General features: G+C 50.1%; 1 protein-coding gene across 14 annotated transcripts in view; it reads right to left on the reverse strand.

Moving 5' to 3' along the window:
• Window positions 1-22,123, reverse strand: part of LOC137372267 (double-stranded RNA-specific editase 1-like) — a 428,430-nt gene that overhangs the window by 116,564 nt on the left and 289,743 nt on the right. For 8 of the 14 annotated variants that reach the window (XM_068035994.1, XM_068035992.1, XM_068035993.1 and 5 more), the window contains one exon: window positions 13,522-13,605. In XM_068035994.1, the coding sequence (XP_067892095.1) occupies window positions 13,522-13,605 (84 nt within the window). Of the gene's footprint in view, window positions 1-13,521; window positions 13,606-13,832; window positions 13,930-20,973; window positions 21,122-22,123 lie in introns of those variants that run through there. The other 6 variants (XM_068035988.1, XM_068035986.1, XM_068035989.1 and 3 more) reach the window with 2 other exon arrangements.

The raw sequence follows: 22,123 nt of genomic DNA on the forward strand, positions 1-22,123 counted from the left end.
AAGAACTGTTCTAAAAGATCCTAGTGACCTGTCTATGTGTACTCAGGGGCTAGACTGTATGCCAGTTTTGGAACAACATCTCATCTGCTGTCTTCTTCAAAACTGAGCTAGTAATCAGCCCAAGGGCTTTTTTGTCTGTACCAGAGCTTGAATTAAAAAAAAAAAATCCCTTTTATTTTTCTGGTTAATCAGTGTAGATGTGTGTGTGTGTGTGTGTGTGTGTGTGTGTGTGTGTGTGTGTGTGAGTGCGAGTGTGTGTGAGAGAGAGAGAGTGAGGGGCTAAGGTAAAAAAAGGGACTTTAAAATTTCTATCTGTATATTTATGCTTTACTTCATTACTAGTTAAGACTTGTTCTATAATAAAGTGATAATTTTAAACTTTGTCAAAGAAACCTGGTTAGTGTGTTCTATTCTGGGAAAAATAGAGTATATGATTGACTGTATTAGTAAGTGGGAAAATTTAAAATATATGTTGTGATCTGTGGAGAAGTGGGACTAGAATAAACAGTGCACTCCTCCCGCCTCGGTCGTAACACAGTCCATGCAGTGTCAAACCTAAGTGCCGCACGACTACCTCTCCATCGAGTCTCATGCTACTTCTCTCTCAACTCGGGGAGGGCCTCAGCTCTGACTTTATATTGCTATTAGTGCAGGACCGTATCTCCAACACAGAAGTCCTCGAGGCGGCCAACATCCCCAGCATATACACCCTACTAAGCCAGCGGCGCCTGAGATGGTTTAGCCATGTGAGCCGCATGGAAGATGGCAGGATCCCCAAGGACACATTGTACAGCGAGCTCGTCACTGGTACCAGACCCACCGGCCATCCATGTCTCCGTTTTAAAGACGTCTGCTAATGTGACACGAAGTCCTGTGACATTGATCACAAGTCGTGGGAGTCAGTTGCCATTGATCGCCAGAGCTGCCGGGAAATCATAAAGGCGGAGCTAAAGCGTGGCGAAGAAACTTAGCAGTTGGCAGGAAAAAAGACAAGCGCAAGGAGAGAGCCAACTGTGTAACAGCCCCGACAACCAATTTTTTCTGCAGCACCTGTGGAAGAGTCTGTCACTCTAGAATTGGCCTTTATAGCCACTCCAGGCGCTGCTTCACAAACCACTGACCACCTCCAGGCGCTTACCCATTGTCTCTCGAGATAAGGAGGCCAAAAGAAGAAGAAGAAAAAAAACAAAGAAGCATAGCAACAAAAGCTCAAGAAAACCATTTAACTTTATATTATGTAAAGGACAAGAAGAAATAAAAAGGAAACACAGAATAAAGGATCAGAACAAAAAAGCACAAAGGCAGTTTCAATGAAGATGTTAAAGAGAAAGCTTGATCGAATTACTGAAAATACTGAAGCAGCACATCAGACTCTAATCTGAGCTGTTTGTCATATAAAGTAATGGAACAGTTCTGGGCTCTGGGTGTTGCATTAACATGCCAGCCCTTTCAATGAAACTTAAACTGCTGGGAATATATCAGCAGCTTGATCTCACTGTATTACCAAAGAAGAACATAAATGAGTTAAAAGCTTGGGAACTGCTGCACATAGAGGGCTTGTCAGAAGCTGCATGTCTTAAAATTCATCGTAGCAAGTGAGTCCTGTTAAGTTGCATAAATTCAACTTTTATGCTATTCTACAGTTTTACACATTTGCATTGGCTTTTTGGTCCAGAAAATATTTAATGATGTTAAAAGCAGCAAAAATATAACATAGTCCATGATGGCACTGTTGGTAAATGCACCATGTGGGGTGCCACTAAGCAATACAGGCCACAAAGATCCGAGATTTGATCCTCGACCTGGGTTGAGTTTACCAGCATGTTTCAGCAAGGCTGCAGTGGGAACACACAATTAGCCACCAAGTCTTAGAAGGAAAAAAGCTATTCTAAATTGTCACTTCCAATTCTACCAAGCTACTCTAGCCAGGAGTCCATACATGTAGATAGCAGGTGGCCACAGAATCAATAATTCTGGTAGCCTTCGTCACTAGCTCTCACTATTGTGCCTCACAGATGAAGGATGTTTTTTGGTTGAAGTATCTGAAGATCACAAGTGCCCACGGAACCATACCCCAGCATTAATCACTACCTTTAACAGAGGAGGAGGAGTGGGAACAGAGCTTAAAAAAAGTGCCGAAACAAAACAAATTTCAGTTGCAATACCGTCTTCTAGCCAAGGCAGAGTAAAAGATTTTGGGTGTGATTTGAAACAAAGGCCAAGTCAAATTTTACACATGAGCTAGATAACCCAATTGTTTCTCTGCAATTTGGTTCCTATTTCCAACTATAAATTAGTGACCAGTGGTCGGCACAGACCATCTGATTCCGTTAGTACATGGAGTAGATGGAATTCTGCATCATCTATGCGGCACGTGAGATCGAATCAGTTCTACCATCTGTAAAGTAAGAGATCCTTAGCAGAAACATCTTTTCAAATCACTCACATGGAATACAATGGAACAAAGAGCTTATCATACATAATGAGAAGCGGCCATTTTGCCCATGAGGTTTGCTCCTTCTAAGACAAATTCAAACAGTTGGAATCTTTTTAAATTAACTAAATTTCCTGAGGAAAGCGAATTATCACAGATTAAACTTTGAAGCGATAAGGGTCTAAAATTTCTCAATTCCCAAAGGTAACATTATAACCTATATTATTCAATTCTGACCGGAAATATTTCACATTAAAAAGGACTCAACCAAGAGTCAAGACTTACCTACTAGAATCAAATTCACGTTCCATACATTGCAGGGCGGGTACTGCACTACACCTTCTGAAATTGCATCTGAAGTCAGCAGATAGAGTTACCCGTACTCCACTTGGCTAACGGCTGTCCGTGATTTTCAACCATCTAAGTAAACTTTGGGCTGGAAACATTTAATCTAAGCTCCTTGATACAAATACTTAGTAACTTTAGGGCAACAATGACATGTCCAATAAAATAATTTGTTAACAATATGCACCAGCAGAAGCAGGGTGAATGTTTAAAAATACAGAATTAAAAAAAAAAAATTTGTTCATGGGATGTGGGCTTCACTGGCTAGGCCAGCATTTATTGTCCATCCCTAATTGCCCTTGAGAAGGTGGTGGTGAGCTGCCTTCTTGAACTGCTGCAGTTCATGTGGGGTAGGTACACCCACAGGGCTGTTAGGAAGGGAGTTCCAGGATTTTGACCCAGCGACAGTGAAGGAACGGCGATATAGTTACAAAACTGAACAACTGAACAGGATTGTGAACATTTTTTGCGGTCACCCAGCACATGAAGTATACAGTTGTTCCTGGTAGCAGAGTTTTCTCCAATACAAATATAATATATCAAGCTCCTACAATAAATTTCCCTCTAATTTCCGAAGGCACAATCGGATCCAAGATAGTTTAGCAGCTGTGTAATTTATATGTAAGGTGACTAATGCACAAAGTAAAAAATTGTGCATTAGTCTATATATCCAAGTAGGGTTTGTGTGGCATGAAGATGTAATACACCAATGCTTGTAAGGAGCATTGTTGATCAGGAACACAAAAGAAACTCACACAATAGGGGAGAGGTGGAAGGCTGTTAAAATCTGTAGGGGAAATTAAGAGAAAAAGATCATAACATCTAATTGAGGATTAAGAAAGCTGAGATACTGAGATCTCAGTGAACGATCCATTAACACACACTCACCAGCTGGTTGAGCAGTACAAAGCGAGATGTGGCTGGTCAACTATCTGAGCAGAGTGCCAGAAATATAGCAGGGGGACAGCAGACTGGAGCAAGTACTTTTTTCAAAACAGTTTTTTCCTGAGAATATCTTTAGTTAAAGACTCTCATTGTGTTCAATAGGATTAACAGCTACTCTGCCATACAAAATTTTAATTGGAAAGCCAAGCGTTGATGGCACAACATTTATTTCCTTGGGTGGGGACCTTGCTCCACAGAAAATTCTGATTTTTGACATTTCAGTTGAAGCATTTCCAAATAGCTGGCAATCTACAATGAACATGAGCACTGGATTCACCTCCACCCCCATGTAAAGAGTGGGAATTACTCAATTTCAATGAAAATTATTCTTTGTCATTTAGAAATCAATTATTTTCTGTTATATTTCAAAACTTCTCCCAGTAGAAGCAGATAATTCATTATTGGCAGAAACAAAGTTTTAATTTACTATTTTCAAAAAAAATTCTAAATGCAAACATGGGATTAAACTCTGGCTTTATAACACAGGGTCATTCCAGTCAGGACTACAGGTCAATTTAGAATTGTACACACACTTTCCAACTAAGTGGGCGGCACAGTGGCGCAGTGGTTCGCACCGCAGCCTCACAGCTCCAGCGACCCGGGTTCAATTCCGGGTACTGCCTGTGTGGAGTTTGCAAGTTCTCCCTGTGTCTGCGTGGGTTTCCTCCGGGTGCTCCGGTTTCCTCCCACATGCCAAAGACTTGCAGGTTGATAGGTTAATTGGCCATTATAAATTGCCCCTAGTATAGGTAGGTGGTAGGGAAATATAGGGACAGGTGGGGATGTGGTAGGAATATGGGATTAGTGTAGGATTAGTATAAATGGGTGGTTGATGGTCGGCACAGACTCGGTGGGCCGAAGGGCCTGTTTCAGTGCTGTATCGCGAAACTAAACTAAACTAAACCATTGCTTCTCTGTCTCTGGTGACAGCTAATGGTTAAGTTATATGGCGATCTGGGAGCCTACTCATCAGAAAATTTAGAAGTTTTACATTAGAAGTGGTATGTTAGGACACATTTTTAACCTTAATTATATGCAGTTTTTGTTTGTCCAGATTGTTTTGATTGGTCAGTTTAAGAGCTACGTCTGTGGGTTTAGGACTTTTCCCTTTATCCCAGGTGGCTTTTATCAAATAGATCAAAAATTGTTGCATTCAGTATACCCGGAACTTTAATGTCACAATAAAATGTGATAATAAGGGGTGCATCTGTTGGTGGGCTTATTATGATAAATTTGTAATATTGTTTCAGGAAGTGTCTGCTAACTGCGAGGAAAAAACACAGCGGAAGCTAAGCTCCCCAGGTATGGTCAGGCGAGGTGCTGACTCTCTCTCTGGGGGACGGTCAGGCGAGGTGGCGACTCTCTCTCTGGGGGACGGTCAGGCGAGGTGGCGACTCTCTCTCTGGGGGACGGTCAGGCGAGGTGGCGACTCTCTCTCTGGGGGACGGTCAGGCGAGGTGGCGACTCTCTCTCTGGGGGACGGTCAGGCGAGGTGGCGACTCTCTCTCTGGGGGACGGTCAGGCGAGGTGGCGACTCTCTCTCTGGGGGACGGTCAGGCGAGGTGGCGACTCTCTCTCTGGGGGACGGTCAGGCGAGGTGGCGACTCTCTCTCTGGGGGACGGTCAGGCGAGGTGGCGACTCTCTCTCTGGGGGACGGTCAGGCGAGGTGGCGACTCTCTCTCTGGGGGACGGTCAGGCGAGGTGGCGACTCTCTCTCTGGGGGACGGTCAGGCGAGGTGGCGACTCTCTCTCTGGGGGACGGTCAGGCGAGGTGGCGACTCTCTCTCTGGGGGACGGTCAGGCGAGGTGGCGACTCTCTCTCTGGGGGACGGTCAGGCGAGGTGGCGACTCTCTCTCTGGGGGACGGTCAGGCGAGGTGGCGACTCTCTCTCTGGGGGACGGTCAGGCGAGGTGGCGACTCTCTCTCTGGGGGACGGTCAGGCGAGGTGGCGACTCTCTCTCTGGGGGACGGTCAGGCGAGGTGGCGACTCTCTCTCTGGGGGACGGTCAGGCGAGGTGGCGACTCTCTCTCTGGGGGACGGTCAGGCGAGGTGGCGACTCTCTCTCTGGGGGACGGTCAGGCGAGGTGGCGACTCTCTCTCTGGGGGACGGTCAGGCGAGGTGGCGACTCTCTCTCTGGGGGACGGTCAGGCGAGGTGGCGACTCTCTCTCTGGGGGACGGTCAGGCGAGGTGGCGACTCTCTCTCTGGGGGACGGTCAGGCGAGGTGGCGACTCTCTCTCTGGGGGACGGTCAGGCGAGGTGGCGACTCTCTCTCTGGGGGACGGTCAGGCGAGGTGGCGACTCTCTCTCTGGGGGACGGTCAGGCGAGGTGGCGACTCTCTCTCTGGGGGACGGTCAGGCGAGGTGGCGACTCTCTCTCTGGGGGACGGTCAGGCGAGGTGGCGACTCTCTCTCTGGGGGACGGTCAGGCGAGGTGGCGACTCTCTCTCTGGGGGACGGTCAGGCGAGGTGGCGACTCTCTCTCTGGGGGACGGTCAGGCGAGGTGGCGACTCTCTCTCTGGGGGACGGTCAGGCGAGGTGGCGACTCTCTCTCTGGGGGACGGTCAGGCGAGGTGGCGACTCTCTCTCTGGGGGACGGTCAGGCGAGGTGGCGACTCTCTCTCTGGGGGACGGTCAGGCGAGGTGGCGACTCTCTCTCTGGGGGACGGTCAGGCGAGGTGGCGACTCTCTCTCTGGGGGACGGTCAGGCGAGGTGGCGACTCTCTCTCTGGGGGACGGTCAGGCGAGGTGGCGACTCTCTCTCTGGGGGACGGTCAGGCGAGGTGGCGACTCTCTCTCTGGGGGACGGTCAGGCGAGGTGGCGACTCTCTCTCTGGGGGACGGTCAGGCGAGGTGGCGACTCTCTCTCTGGGGGACGGTCAGGCGAGGTGGCGACTCTCTCTCTGGGGGACGGTCAGGCGAGGTGGCGACTCTCTCTCTGGGGGACGGTCAGGCGAGGTGGCGACTCTCTCTCTGGGGGACGGTCAGGCGAGGTGGCGACTCTCTCTCTGGGGGACGGTCAGGCGAGGTGGCGACTCTCTCTCTGGGGGACGGTCAGGCGAGGTGGCGACTCTCTCTCTGGGGGACGGTCAGGCGAGGTGGCGACTCTCTCTCTGGGGGACGGTCAGGCGAGGTGGCGACTCTCTCTCTGGGGGACGGTCAGGCGAGGTGGCGACTCTCTCTCTGGGGGACGGTCAGGCGAGGTGGCGACTCTCTCTCTGGGGGACGGTCAGGCGAGGTGGCGACTCTCTCTCTGGGGGACGGTCAGGCGAGGTGGCGACTCTCTCTCTGGGGGACGGTCAGGCGAGGTGGCGACTCTCTCTCTGGGGGACGGTCAGGCGAGGTGGCGACTCTCTCTCTGGGGGACGGTCAGGCGAGGTGGCGACTCTCTCTCTGGGGGACGGTCAGGCGAGGTGGCGACTCTCTCTCTGGGGGACGGTCAGGCGAGGTGGCGACTCTCTCTCTGGGGGACGGTCAGGCGAGGTGGCGACTCTCTCTCTGGGGGACGGTCAGGCGAGGTGGCGACTCTCTCTCTGGGGGACGGTCAGGCGAGGTGGCGACTCTCTCTCTGGGGGACGGTCAGGCGAGGTGGCGACTCTCTCTCTGGGGGACGGTCAGGCGAGGTGGCGACTCTCTCTCTGGGGGACGGTCAGGCGAGGTGGCGACTCTCTCTCTGGGGGACGGTCAGGCGAGGTGGCGACTCTCTCTCTGGGGGACGGTCAGGCGAGGTGGCGACTCTCTCTCTGGGGGACGGTCAGGCGAGGTGGCGACTCTCTCTCTGGGGGACGGTCAGGCGAGGTGGCGACTCTCTCTCTGGGGGACGGTCAGGCGAGGTGGCGACTCTCTCTCTGGGGGACGGTCAGGCGAGGTGGCGACTCTCTCTCTGGGGGACGGTCAGGCGAGGTGGCGACTCTCTCTCTGGGGGACGGTCAGGCGAGGTGGCGACTCTCTCTCTGGGGGACGGTCAGGCGAGGTGGCGACTCTCTCTCTGGGGGACGGTCAGGCGAGGTGGCGACTCTCTCTCTGGGGGACGGTCAGGCGAGGTGGCGACTCTCTCTCTGGGGGACGGTCAGGCGAGGTGGCGACTCTCTCTCTGGGGGACGGTCAGGCGAGGTGGCGACTCTCTCTCTGGGGGACGGTCAGGCGAGGTGGCGACTCTCTCTCTGGGGGACGGTCAGGCGAGGTGGCGACTCTCTCTCTGGGGGACGGTCAGGCGAGGTGGCGACTCTCTCTCTGGGGGACGGTCAGGCGAGGTGGCGACTCTCTCTCTGGGGGACGGTCAGGCGAGGTGGCGACTCTCTCTCTGGGGGACGGTCAGGCGAGGTGGCGACTCTCTCTCTGGGGGACGGTCAGGCGAGGTGGCGACTCTCTCTCTGGGGGACGGTCAGGCGAGGTGGCGACTCTCTCTCTGGGGGACGGTCAGGCGAGGTGGCGACTCTCTCTCTGGGGGACGGTCAGGCGAGGTGGCGACTCTCTCTCTGGGGGACGGTCAGGCGAGGTGGCGACTCTCTCTCTGGGGGACGGTCAGGCGAGGTGGCGACTCTCTCTCTGGGGGACGGTCAGGCGAGGTGGCGACTCTCTCTCTGGGGGACGGTCAGGCGAGGTGGCGACTCTCTCTCTGGGGGACGGTCAGGCGAGGTGGCGACTCTCTCTCTGGGGGACGGTCAGGCGAGGTGGCGACTCTCTCTCTGGGGGACGGTCAGGCGAGGTGGCGACTCTCTCTCTGGGGGACGGTCAGGCGAGGTGGCGACTCTCTCTCTGGGGGACGGTCAGGCGAGGTGGCGACTCTCTCTCTGGGGGACGGTCAGGCGAGGTGGCGACTCTCTCTCTGGGGGACGGTCAGGCGAGGTGGCGACTCTCTCTCTGGGGGACGGTCAGGCGAGGTGGCGACTCTCTCTCTGGGGGACGGTCAGGCGAGGTGGCGACTCTCTCTCTGGGGGACGGTCAGGCGAGGTGGCGACTCTCTCTCTGGGGGACGGTCAGGCGAGGTGGCGACTCTCTCTCTGGGGGACGGTCAGGCGAGGTGGCGACTCTCTCTCTGGGGGACGGTCAGGCGAGGTGGCGACTCTCTCTCTGGGGGACGGTCAGGCGAGGTGGCGACTCTCTCTCTGGGGGACGGTCAGGCGAGGTGGCGACTCTCTCTCTGGGGGACGGTCAGGCGAGGTGGCGACTCTCTCTCTGGGGGACGGTCAGGCGAGGTGGCGACTCTCTCTCTGGGGGACGGTCAGGCGAGGTGGCGACTCTCTCTCTGGGGGACGGTCAGGCGAGGTGGCGACTCTCTCTCTGGGGGACGGTCAGGCGAGGTGGCGACTCTCTCTCTGGGGGACGGTCAGGCGAGGTGGCGACTCTCTCTCTGGGGGACGGTCAGGCGAGGTGGCGACTCTCTCTCTGGGGGACGGTCAGGCGAGGTGGCGACTCTCTCTCTGGGGGACGGTCAGGCGAGGTGGCGACTCTCTCTCTGGGGGACGGTCAGGCGAGGTGGCGACTCTCTCTCTGGGGGACGGTCAGGCGAGGTGGCGACTCTCTCTCTGGGGGACGGTCAGGCGAGGTGGCGACTCTCTCTCTGGGGGACGGTCAGGCGAGGTGGCGACTCTCTCTCTGGGGGACGGTCAGGCGAGGTGGCGACTCTCTCTCTGGGGGACGGTCAGGCGAGGTGGCGACTCTCTCTCTGGGGGACGGTCAGGCGAGGTGGCGACTCTCTCTCTGGGGGACGGTCAGGCGAGGTGGCGACTCTCTCTCTGGGGGACGGTCAGGCGAGGTGGCGACTCTCTCTCTGGGGGACGGTCAGGCGAGGTGGCGACTCTCTCTCTGGGGGACGGTCAGGCGAGGTGGCGACTCTCTCTCTGGGGGACGGTCAGGCGAGGTGGCGACTCTCTCTCTGGGGGACGGTCAGGCGAGGTGGCGACTCTCTCTCTGGGGGACGGTCAGGCGAGGTGGCGACTCTCTCTCTGGGGGACGGTCAGGCGAGGTGGCGACTCTCTCTCTGGGGGACGGTCAGGCGAGGTGGCGACTCTCTCTCTGGGGGACGGTCAGGCGAGGTGGCGACTCTCTCTCTGGGGGACGGTCAGGCGAGGTGGCGACTCTCTCTCTGGGGGACGGTCAGGCGAGGTGGCGACTCTCTCTCTGGGGGACGGTCAGGCGAGGTGGCGACTCTCTCTCTGGGGGACGGTCAGGCGAGGTGGCGACTCTCTCTCTGGGGGACGGTCAGGCGAGGTGGCGACTCTCTCTCTGGGGGACGGTCAGGCGAGGTGGCGACTCTCTCTCTGGGGGACGGTCAGGCGAGGTGGCGACTCTCTCTCTGGGGGACGGTCAGGCGAGGTGGCGACTCTCTCTCTGGGGGACGGTCAGGCGAGGTGGCGACTCTCTCTCTGGGGGACGGTCAGGCGAGGTGGCGACTCTCTCTCTGGGGGACGGTCAGGCGAGGTGGCGACTCTCTCTCTGGGGGACGGTCAGGCGAGGTGGCGACTCTCTCTCTGGGGGACGGTCAGACGAGGTGGCGACTCCCTCTCTGGGGGACGGTCAGGCGAGGTGCCGACCCTCTCTCTGGGGGACGGTCAGGCGAGGTGCCGACCCTCTCTCTGGGTGACGGTCAGGCGAGGTGCCGACCCTCTCTCTGGGGGACGGTCAGGCGAGGTGCCGACCCTCTCTCTGGGGGACGGTCAGGCGAGGTGCCGACTCTCTCTCTGGGGGACGGTCAGGCGAGGTGCCGACTCCATCACTCTCTGCATTACGGTCAGGCGAGGTATCAACTCTCTCTCTCTCTCCCCACCCACCCCTTTCGGTAAGGCCAGACGAGGTGGCAACACTCTTTCTCTACCCCCGGGGTATGGTCCGGCGAGGTTCCGGCTCTCTTGCTTCCGGGGTACAGTCAGGTGAGGCATCAACTCTCTCTCACTGTCTCTCTTCCCGCACCCCCCCAAGGTGCGGTCGGGCATGGTGCCGCCCCTCCCTCTTTCCCTCTCTGGGCTACAGTCAGGCGAGGTGCGGACTCTCTCTCTCTCCCCCTGCCTCCCCAGGGAACAGTCAGGCGAGGTGTCGTCTACACCTCTTTCTGGGGTATGGTCAGGCGAGGTGTGGACTCGCTCTCTCTCTCTGGGGTGTTAATATGTTAATTGTATGTCAGTGGTTTGATTATATTCAGGTGAAGGGTGTTAATTGGGGTCTTAGTTGAGCACTTATAAGCAGACACTCACTAAGGCTGGTGGAAGTTTTGAGTGAGGAGCTACATGTTTGTAATCTTTTTACTATGCACAATAAATGTGAAACTGAGTAAATACTGGCTGGAGCATTATCCTTCCATAACAAGCTTTCTGGAATTTAACATGGGGTACGGTCAGGTGAGGTACTGACTCCGTCTCTCACTGGAGTACAGTCAGGCGAGGTGTCAACTCTCTCTCTCCCCGCACCCCTCCCCAGGGTACCATGAGGCAAGGTGCCGACTCCCTCTCTCTGGGATACAGTCAGGCGAGGCGCTGACTCTCTCTCTCTCTGGTGTCGGGTCAGGCGAGGTGCTGACTCTCTCTCTGGGGTACAATCAGGCGGGGCGCTGGCTCAGCCTCTCTGGGGTACAGTCAGGCGAGGTGTTGACTCTCTCTCTCTCTGGGGTACAGTCAGGCAAGGCGCTGACTCTCTCTCTCTCTCTGGGGTACAGTCAGGCGAGACGTTGATTCTCTCTCTCTGGGGTACAGTCAGGCGAGGCGTTGACTCTCTCTCTCTGGGGTACAGTCAGGCGAGGCGTTGACTCTCTCTCTCTGGGGTACAGTCAGGCGAGGCGTTGACTCTCTCTCTCTGGGGTACAGTCAGGCGAGGCATTGACTCTCTCTCTCTCTCTCTCTGGGGTACAGTCAGGCGACGCGCTGACTCTCTCTCTCTAGGGTACAGTCAGGCGATGGGCCCACTCTCTTGACCCCGGGGTACGGTCAGGCGAGTTGCTGACTCCTTCTCTCTGGGTTACGGTCAGGTGAGGTGCCGACTCTCTCTCCCCCACGGTACAGTCAGGCGAGGTGTCGAGTCTCTCTCTCTCTCTCTACCCCCGAGGTACGGTCAGGCGAGTTGCCAACTTTCTCTCTCTCTCCCCAGGGTATAGTTAGGCAAGGTGCTGACTCTCTCTCCCTCTGCGTTATGATCAGTGAGGTATTGTCTCTCTCTCTCTTCCCACCCCCCTAGGGTGCTGTCAGGCGAGGTGTCCCGACCTCCCCGATTGTTCCACAAAGTCTCCTCTCATCCTCCCAACTCGCAAGGTTTGTAGAGTGATGCAGAGTACACGCTGTCCCCACCCCCAAACAATACATTTGGAAATACAAATCCCAAGTGGTATTTTCTACATTAATTGAGGAACTGCGGGTGCCTTCCATGGTGGTGGCGTGGTGGGGGTTGGTGGAGAAAAAAGAACAGCGCAAGGTAAGGGTAATCGGACAACAAAGCTACAGTGGCTGGAGGGACTGGTGGGGTGGGGATGCAGCATGGGAGGGGGCGGGTGGGACGGGATAGGATGGGAATGGCATTTGAGGTATGGAATTGGGGATAGGGCTGGGATGGGATGGCATGGAAGGTATGGAATGGAAGTTGGGAATGGCATAGGAAGAACGGGTGGGATGGGGATGATATAAGAGGGATGAAAGGAATGGGATAGCTATGGCATAGGAAGGATGTAATGGCATGGAATGGGAATTTAAAGAAATACTGTTGCAATAAAGATACTAATTTCACTGCAAATGTTTTGCCGGTCTCTGCTAGTTGATTCATATTTTAAATCTTTTAAAAATAAACTAAAATAGTGACATCTGGATTGCCAGACCAAGTAAACTGACGTTGCACAGAAACTGAATGCAACAAAAACTTCCCCCCCACAACCATTTATAAAGGCACGCTACTCTTCCAATCACCATCCCCTCCTACCCAATACAGATTATGGACACACTAACTGCTGCAACTCCACCACCACCCCGCCATCCCACTTCACAATTCAGAGACCCGTCTCTCCCTCAGTGCAACCAGGCACTCTTTTCCTACTCTACCCTTCTCCCTCCTTCCCCCCCCATCTCCAACTCATGGTGACATTCTTATCCCTCCTCAATATACTTATGTACACTTCCCCCATCAACAAAGCAGAGACATCCCAATTAATATGGCCATTCTGCTGCCCTCCCCTCCTCAGTTTATACTAGGATTTCTCCCTCCCTCAATCTGACCTGTCAATTTATACCATCCTCAATTCAACCCAGAATTCCACCCACCCCCAGTTAATGATGGAATTCTCCTATTTTCCCCAACACAACTTCTGGCTGATACCCTCTCACCAACACCATTCTTGGATCCTACTTCCTGTAATCACTGCTGCTAAGTGCACAGTGTGGGTGTAAATGCTTGAACCTGTGAGATTTCAGACCCACACTGCATAGCTGTGTTCAATCAAATACTTGTGTGAGGCACTCAGGGGGAAGGAACCTGGCCCATACTGACCTTTGGTCAAGAAAGTGCACCAAAACAAACAGACTCCATCAAAAATATCTACCTCCTAGGCTTTTTTCCCCACCTTTCTTTGTGTTTGTACCATGTAAACTCTAAACGTGCAAGAAAAGGTACAATAGCATGTCTCACTTCACTGTTAAGAAACACAATAGCTGTTGGCACAATCTGAAAAGGCAATGACACACCAGTCCATAAAAACACATAAAACTGCCTGGTGTGTTTAATGGTTTTGCAATTTAGACAAGTTCAAGGTTTGGACATGTAATAACAATGCTCAGCAGTGGGTTCCATGCTCATAACCTGAAATAGTCAGCACTCTTACTCATGTTTTCACCATCCTCATCATCCGCATCCAGGGCAAAATACTTCTGCTGGCTTCTCAATTGCTGGTAGCCAAGTGATTTATCTGTAAGATAATAAAAATCATCATGAAGGACTTGTGTTTCTTTATTGGTCAGGCAAATATTACAATGAACTGCACAAGGAAGACTGAAAAGGAGAGTGGAATTGTATCACATACATGTGGTTCCTAACAGAGTACGGGAGAAGCTGTGTGCGTTGGAGGGAGAAATTGTGTGTGTATGTCCATTCTAGGCAATATCTTATGAGTCAGGTTGGGGAAAGAGAACAAACCTTTGCTTGTGTATGCAGATGGGACAAACTGCTGGAGCGGGGAAGTGCGCACATTCATCTGTTCTTCTGCAGTGCTTGTCTGGGAAAGAGGAAGCAAAGTCCTGTGCGCAGCTAGTGAATTACAATCTGAAAAGGCAATGACACACCAGTCCAACAAAATACATAAAACAGGCAACTTAATAAAAATCATCATGAAGGGCTTGTATTTGTTTGTCACGCAAATATTACAATGGACTGTACGAGAGAGACTGAATCATGAATTTTGAAGAAAAGAGCACAATACATCTATATGGAAGGTGAACTCATGCCCAACTGGAATAGAGATAATCCTGTTTATTATCCCAAAAAGATCCATTCAGTTTAGCCTATTTCTCAATTTTGCGGCTAGCGCAGCGTGCATAGGACATGCCTCCCCAACTATCGCCACTGCCCCATAGTTATTCCTACAGAGCAGCATTTTTCCTCTTAAAAACCTTCAATTCTGCAAGGGGCCAACAAACAAAATCTGAATTGGAGAATAAAAGCATGACTTCAAATATGTGGTCAAGCCAAACTTGAGCGTTTCTGAAAATTCACTTTTAGTAATCCAAACGCTTAAGTGAGTCTTGTGGAAACTGGAGACCAGGATGTATGAATACACAAGGGTGAGTGTAGGGAAGAAAATATGCAGATAAACAGTAGTCAAATCCAAGTAAACAGGCACATAAATCTCTATGTTAATTTACTTGAATTTACCATTGTTCAGCTGCTTAATAAACAAGGTAACAGATCTAAAACTTATTGGTCTGTTCACCGAACGCGGGAGAGTTGCCGCTGTGCATTCTCCGAACTTGGGAGAGTTAGCGCTGTACGTTCTCTGAACTCAAGTATTAGAGCTAAGCTTATGTTTGTAAATTCATTCATGGGATGTGGGCGTCGCTGGCTAGGACAGCATTTATTGCCCATTCCTAATTACACTTGAGTAGGTGGTGGTGAGCTGACTTCTTGAACCGCTGCAGTCCATGTGGGTTCAGTACACCCACAGTGCGAATTCCAGGATTTGGACCCAGCGACAGTGAAGGAACGGCGATATAGTTCCAAGTCAGGATGGTGTGTGGCTTGGAGGGGAACTTGCAGGCGGGGGTGTTCCCATACAACTGCTGCTCTTGTCCTTCTAACTGGTAGAGTTCACGGGTTTGGAAGGTGCTGTCTAAGGAGCCTTGGTGCGTTGCTGCAGTGCTTCTTGTAGATGGTACACACTGCTGCCACTGTGCGTAGGTGGTGGAGGGAGTGAATGTTTGTGCATGGGGTGCCAATCAAGCGGGCTGCTTTGGCTTGGATGGTGTCAAGCTTCTTGAGCATTGTTGGAGCTGCACCCATCCAGGCAAGTGGAGAGTATTTCATCAAACTCCTGACTTGAGCCTTGTAGATGGTGGACAGGCTTTGTGGAGTTAGGAAGTGAGTTACTCGCTGCAGGATTCCTAGCCTCTGATCTGCTCTTGTAACCATGGTATTTATATGGCTACTCCAGTTCAGTTTCTGGTCAATGGTAACCCCCAAGATGTTGATATTGAGGAATTCAGCGATTGTAATTTGAATGTCAAGGGTGTGATGGTTAGAATCTCTCGTGTTTGAGATAGTCATTGTCTGGCACTTGTGTGGCGTGAATGTTACTTGCTGCTGATCAGCCAAGTCCAGGTCATGCTGCATTTCTACATGGACTGCTTCAGTATCTGAGGAGTTACGAATGGTGCTGAACATTGTGCAATCATCAGCAAACATCCCCACTTCTGACCTTATGATTGAAGGAAGGTCATTGATGAAGCAGCTGAAGATGGTTGGGCCTAGGACACTACCCTGAGGAACTCCTGCAGCGATGTCCTGGAGCTGAGATGATTGACCTCCACAATCATAACCATCTTCCTTTGCGCTAGGTATGACTCCAACCAGCGGAGAGTTTTCCCCGATTCGCATCGATTTCAGTTTTGCTAGGGCTCCTTGATGCTATACTCGGTCAAATGCTGCCTTGATGTCAAGGGCAGTCACTCTCACCTCACCTCTTTTTTCCATGTTTGAACTAAGGCTGTAATGAGGTCAGGAGCTGAGTGGTCCTTGCGGAACCCAAACTGAGCGTCACTGAACAGGTTATTGCTAAGCAAATGCCGCTTGATAGCACTGTCGATGACACCTTCCATCACTTTACTGATGATCGAGAGTGGGCTGATGGGGCGGTAATTGGCCGGGTTGGATTTGTCCTGCTTTTGGTGTACAGGACATAACTGAGCAATTTTCCACAGTTGTAGCTGTACTGGAACAGCATGGCTAGGGGTGCGGCAAGTTCTGCAGCACAGGTCTTCAGTACTATTACTGGAATTTTGTCATGGCCCAAAGCCTTTGCAGTATCCAGTGCCTTCAGTCGTTTCTTGATATCATGCGGAGTGAATCAAATTGGCTGAAGACTAACATCTATGATGCTGGGGACTTCAGGAGGAGGCTGAGATGGACCATCCATTCAGCACTTCCGGCTGAAGATTGTTGCAAATACTTCTTTTGCACTGATGTGCTGGGTTTTCTCCATCATTGAGGATGGGAATATTTGTGTAGCTTTTGTGATGGGGTGGGGGGGGGGGGGGGTGGGTTGTAACGGTAGGTGGTAATCAGCAGGAGGTTTCCTTGCCCGTGTTTGACCTGATGCCATGAGATATCACGGGGTCTGGAGTCGATGTTGAGGACTCCTAGGGCAACTCCCTCCCAATTGTGCCACCACCTCTGCCGGTGGGACAGGACATACACAGGGATGGCGATAGGACATTGTCTGTAAGGTATGATTCTGTGAGTATGACCAAGTCAGGCTGCTGCTGAACAAGTCTGTGGGACAGCTCTCCCAATTTTGGCACAAGCCTCCAGATGTTAGTAAGGAGGACTTTGCGGGGTCGACAGGGCTGGGTTCGCCGTTGTCGTTTCCGGTGCCTAGGTCGATGCCGGGTGGTCCGTCTGGTTTCATCCCTTATTGACTTTGTCGCAGTTGGATACAACTGAGTGACTTGCTAGGTCATTTCAGAGGGCATTAAGAGTCAACTATATTGCTGTGGGTCTGGTGTCACATGTAGGCCAGACCAGGTAAGGCCAGCAGATTTCCTTCCCTAAAGGACATTAGTGAACCAGGTGGGTTTTTACGACAATCATTTCATGGCCGTGATTAGATTAGCTTTTTAATTCCAGATTTTGTTTATTAAATGAATTCAAATTCCACCTCCTGCTGTGGTGGGATTTGAACCCCTGTCCCCAGAATAATATCCAGAGTCTCTGGGTTACTAGTCCAGTGAAAATACCACTATGCCACCACTCCTAACAGCTCTTAATATTTGGAATTAAACAGAGATTGGAGATGAAAAGGCAGCATTCCCATACAGTGTGCCATCAATGAGTATCTGGTAACAATATGGAGTTTTTACAGAACTTCCACCTCGATAAAAGAAAGCTTTAAAATCTCACCAAATATAACATTACAACTGTAAGTAAGGTCACCTTCAGTGAAGGTGTGCAACAGGACAGTCAAATAAAAACAAAAATCTTCAAAGTCAGTCACATGAAGCAACCAATATACTGAGTTTGCACACAAGATGAGTGTTTAAATAGAACTGAAGATAAGTATTATCTTCAGATAGCATGCGTCGATTTGGCTGGCACAGGACACAGCTGGAAAAAATTTGAAAATTTTGATGCACAAGAAAACTCTCTGTAACTGCTGTATCTTCACTTGGCACATGTTCAGCTAGGAATTTGAAGTCGAGAAAGAAAATTGGGAGGATAGCAAAACAGCTTTGATATACAAATACATTTCTAAGATAAACATTTAGTAGAGATTAACATAATGTCAGAAGGATTGCCTACTTTCATTGACTAGTGCATAATAACTGTTGAAAATGAGAGGGGGGTTAAGTCAAATTTCTGCATTTGGAACTGCACTATATTTAATCCTAGATAGCTTGTATACCATGTTACTGTGCAGCTCCACACTTGCCTATCCTGACACACTCTGTTCAAGACCCTCAATTCCAGTTTCCAATTACTCTGAGCAATATCACCAGCACTTTGTGTTTTAATATTCCCTCTTCTTTAATCTTTCCCATCTCCTGCTCATCCTTCTCTCTTTCTTGTAAGGTGCTCTGAGGCATTCATCTCCATGAGAGGTAGTACTTAAATACAAGCTGTTGTTGGAAAAGGATGTGTGTCAGGATATCTGGCAATACCAAAGGAAATCCAATGCCTGCTACATGACAATTACACTTCGTCCAATAAACAATATCTAAAACCCCAAGCACCATATCTCGTACATAATTGTCTATTCATAGCACTTTTCTATCACATTTCAAGTACCTCACTGTTTTTACAGCTTCCCCACCTCTCCCAAATGTCTGAAAGAAACAGACACTCATTGGACACAGGAGCCAGAACCTCTAACTCTGTAGAGAATGTACCAAAACACATTTAAAAACAGGAGGAAAGGGACTTGGGTTGTGACCAGAAACATCAAAAGCAATTAAACTTTGATCTCACCTGGTGCTTACTCAACTGCAATTAGACTTTGTGGCCTTAAAAGGACAAAGCATCATCTCTGTAAATCTGTAGCATGCTAGAGATCGAAAAGTGAGCCCTTACTTTATCTCCACTTACAAGTTTTATCACCTGCCCTCATATGAACTTCCTTGACTTTGAAGGCACCTAAATAACACTTCACTAAACAATGACTTGTGTTTTTGTTAATATTCATTAAAAAGTAAAAATAGTAGAACCAATGAAAATCGGAGACAGGAAAAGCCTGTCCCATAGTCATGCTGCAATTAAGTGAGCAAAACGAGTGCCAGGTGATCAGAGCGCCCATGAAGTACATTGGCAGTAATGTTATAATCTTGACCAGAAATAGCCTGCACCTCTTGGTCCCCACATCCTTCATTTAAATGTTGCCCTATGGTAATACTATCCATCAGCTGCCCCACATATGCTGGTGACTCCCCCCCCCCCCCCCCCCCCCCCACCCCAAGCTCTACCTCTGCACTAGTTTTTTCTTGTTTAACATCCAGTCTTGGATAAGCTGAAATTTCCTCCAGCTAAATATTGGAAAGACTGAGGCCATCATCTTCAGCTCCCACCATAAACTCTGTACCTTTGCCATTCAACCCCCTCCCTCGCCACTGTGTGGGCCAAATCAGACAGTTCACAACTTCAGAGTTCAACTCAACCCCAAGCTAAGTCCTGATCCAATATCCTCTCCATCCCAAAGACCACCACCTACTTCTACCTGCCTTTACCCCCAACCTCAGCCCACCTGCAGCTGAAACTCTCGCCCATGCCTCCAGACTCACCTAATCCATGCTCTACTGTTTGGCCTCCTTTTGCCAGCTGTAACCTTGAGCTCATCCAAAACTGTGCTGCTTATATTCTAGCCACCAACAAATCCGACATGCCCATTGTCCCTCTGCTTGTTGACCTACCCTAGAGTCTCAAATTCTAAATTTTCATCATCACATTTAATTACCTTCATAGCTTAGTTGCTGCCAATCTGTAGCCTCCTCCAGCCCTACAACCTTCCCCATTTGAACTCTCTGCTCCTCTGAATGTAGAGGTCTAAAAAGGGAATAAGAGGGCTAAAAAGAGGGTTTGAGAATGCATTTTCAGCTAATATAATAGTGAACCCAGAAGTTGTTTAACAAACATATGTCGTAAAAGGGTAGTCAAAAGAGAATTGAGGCTGATTACGAACCTTAGGAATCTTGTGGAGACAAAGGGGTACTAAATCTTGTAGAGACTGAGGTACTAAATGAGTACTTTGCATCCGTCTTCACTAAAGACGATGCTGCCAACGTGGCAGTAAAGGAGAAGGGAATAGCAATATTGGCAAGATAAAAATAAAGAGGTGGTACTTAAATGGTTTAGCAATGCTCAAAGTAGAAAAGTCATCTGGTCCAGGTGGACTGCATCCTAGATTCCTGAAGGATTTAAGGGTGGAAATTGCGATGGCTCTGACCACAAGGGCTGGAGGATTGCAAATGTTACACCCCTGATCAAAAAAGCAGAAGGCAGTAAATTCAGCATCGGCTGTGAGGAAACTTTGAAAGACAATAATGTGGGATGAAATTAATTGATAGAAAATTAATAAATATGGGGAGATGGTGGTATAGTGGTAATGTCACAGAATCACAGAATTATCACAGTACAGCAGGAGATCAATCATGCCTGCATCACTGAATGAGCAGTCCAGATGCCCATGCTAACGACCTGGGTTCAAATCCCATCACAGCAGCACAATTAATTAATAAAAAATCTGGAATTGAAAGCTGGTTTCAGTAATGGTGCTATGACAGTTTCATTGATTGTTGTAAAAACCCATCTGGTTCGCTAATGTCCTTTAGGGAAGGAAATCTGCTGTCCTCACCTGGTCTGGCCGACATGCGACTCCAGACCCACAGTAATGTGGTTGACTCTTAACTGTCCTCTGAAATGGCCTAGCAAGCAACTCAGTTGTCAAGGGTATTCAGGGATGGGCAAAAATGCTGGCCTTGCCAGCCATGCCCACATCCCACAAAAGAATAATAAAAAAATTGACACTGAATAGTATGAGTTAATAAATGAAAGTCAGAACAAATTTGTTAAAGGAAAGTCATGTTTGACTAACTTGATTGAGCTCTTTGATAAAGTAACAGAGAGGATTGATGAGGACAGTGCAGTTGATGTGTATATAGACTGAAAAGGCATTTGATAAAATATCACATAACAGACCGGTTAGCAAAATTAAAGCACATGGGGGTTAAAGTGTGACAGTCGAGGTGGTAGGAGTGCACTGTTTATTCTAGTTCCACGTCTGCACAGGTCACAACATATATTTAAATTTTTTCCCACTTATCAATACGGTCAATCATAGACTTTTTTATCCCAGAATATAACAGGCCAAACAGGTTTCTTTAATAAACAACAAAATCAGTTTATTATAAAACAAGTCTTAACCAGTAACGAAGCAAAGCATAAACACACAGATTGAAATATTAAAGAGCCCCTTTTACCTTAGACTCTCACACTCACACCGGTTAACCGGAAAAATAAAGGGATTTGCGTTTTAGAGCTCTATTACAAATAAAGGACAAAAAACACATGGGTTAAATACTTGCTAATTCTTGAAGAAGTAGGAGAAGATATGGAAAGATGCCGTTAGTTTTGGTTTGGCATCCCAAATGCGTATAGACGGCTGTCACTGGGATCTTCCTAGAACAGTTATGTTCGGGCGACATTGAAGATCAGTTTGGGTAGGATTCCTGGAAATGCAGCAGCAGAGGTTTCAGACATAGGTCTTACGGGAGGAATGCAGCCAGTTTCAGAATACATCTTACATTTGCTTTTCAGCTCCTCGAGAGATGGAAAACTGGCAGGCTTTTTCCAAACTGCTAAAAGAGACTAAGTTGGGGTGGTTTGTTCTTCCTAGCAAGTTTTCTCCAACTGTCTTTTCAAACCATTGTCCATATCCCAACTCACTGTCCTTCCCCCTGGGAACCACTGTTACCCTTGAGACAGCCCTACCCCTAGACTAAAAGACTCTATTAAGTCCTTAAAGGGACAATCCCGCCTCCTTCAAAGATCGCTCCGGGGGCCTGAAAAAGTGCAGAGGCGGGGCTCTCCCTGACTTTACGGCCCGGCGCCGGGACCCATGCCTACTGCACAAAATCCAGTCCATAGACCACAATAACAAGGAAGTTATGCTAAACCTTTATAAAACACTGGTTAGGCCTCAGATGAAGTATTGTGGCCAATCTGGGCACCACATTCTGTCAAGATCTTAGTGTGGGTGCAGAAGAGATTGACTAGAAAGGGATGAGAGAGCTTCTGTCATGTGAAGAGACTGCTTCATACAATAAAGGATTTGGGGGTGGTGGGGAGGGGGGGGGGGAATTTGAAAGGTGTTCAAAAGCATGAACGTTTTGATAGAGTAAGGACAGTGATAGAAGGGCCGGTAACCAGAGATCACACATTTGAGTGATTGGCAAAAGAACCAGAGGTGACATGTGGAAACATTTTTTGTAATGAAGCAGTATAATCGGAATGCACAGTCTTAAAGGGTGGAAGATACAGATTTAACAGTTACTTTCAAAGGGGAATTGAATAAATACTTGAAGGGGAAAAAAATGACAGGGCCATGGGGAAAGAGCAGGGGTGTGAGACTAATTCCAGCAAGGTGCCACCAAGTGCTGTAACCTATTATGCTGCTATGATTCTGGCCTTATATGGCCCCACTTATTTTATCCCCGATCATTGGCGCCCAT

The sequence above is a fragment of the Heterodontus francisci genome, chromosome 7 (assembly GCF_036365525.1).
Source record: "Heterodontus francisci isolate sHetFra1 chromosome 7, sHetFra1.hap1, whole genome shotgun sequence".
NCBI lineage: Eukaryota > Metazoa > Chordata > Chondrichthyes > Heterodontiformes > Heterodontidae > Heterodontus > Heterodontus francisci.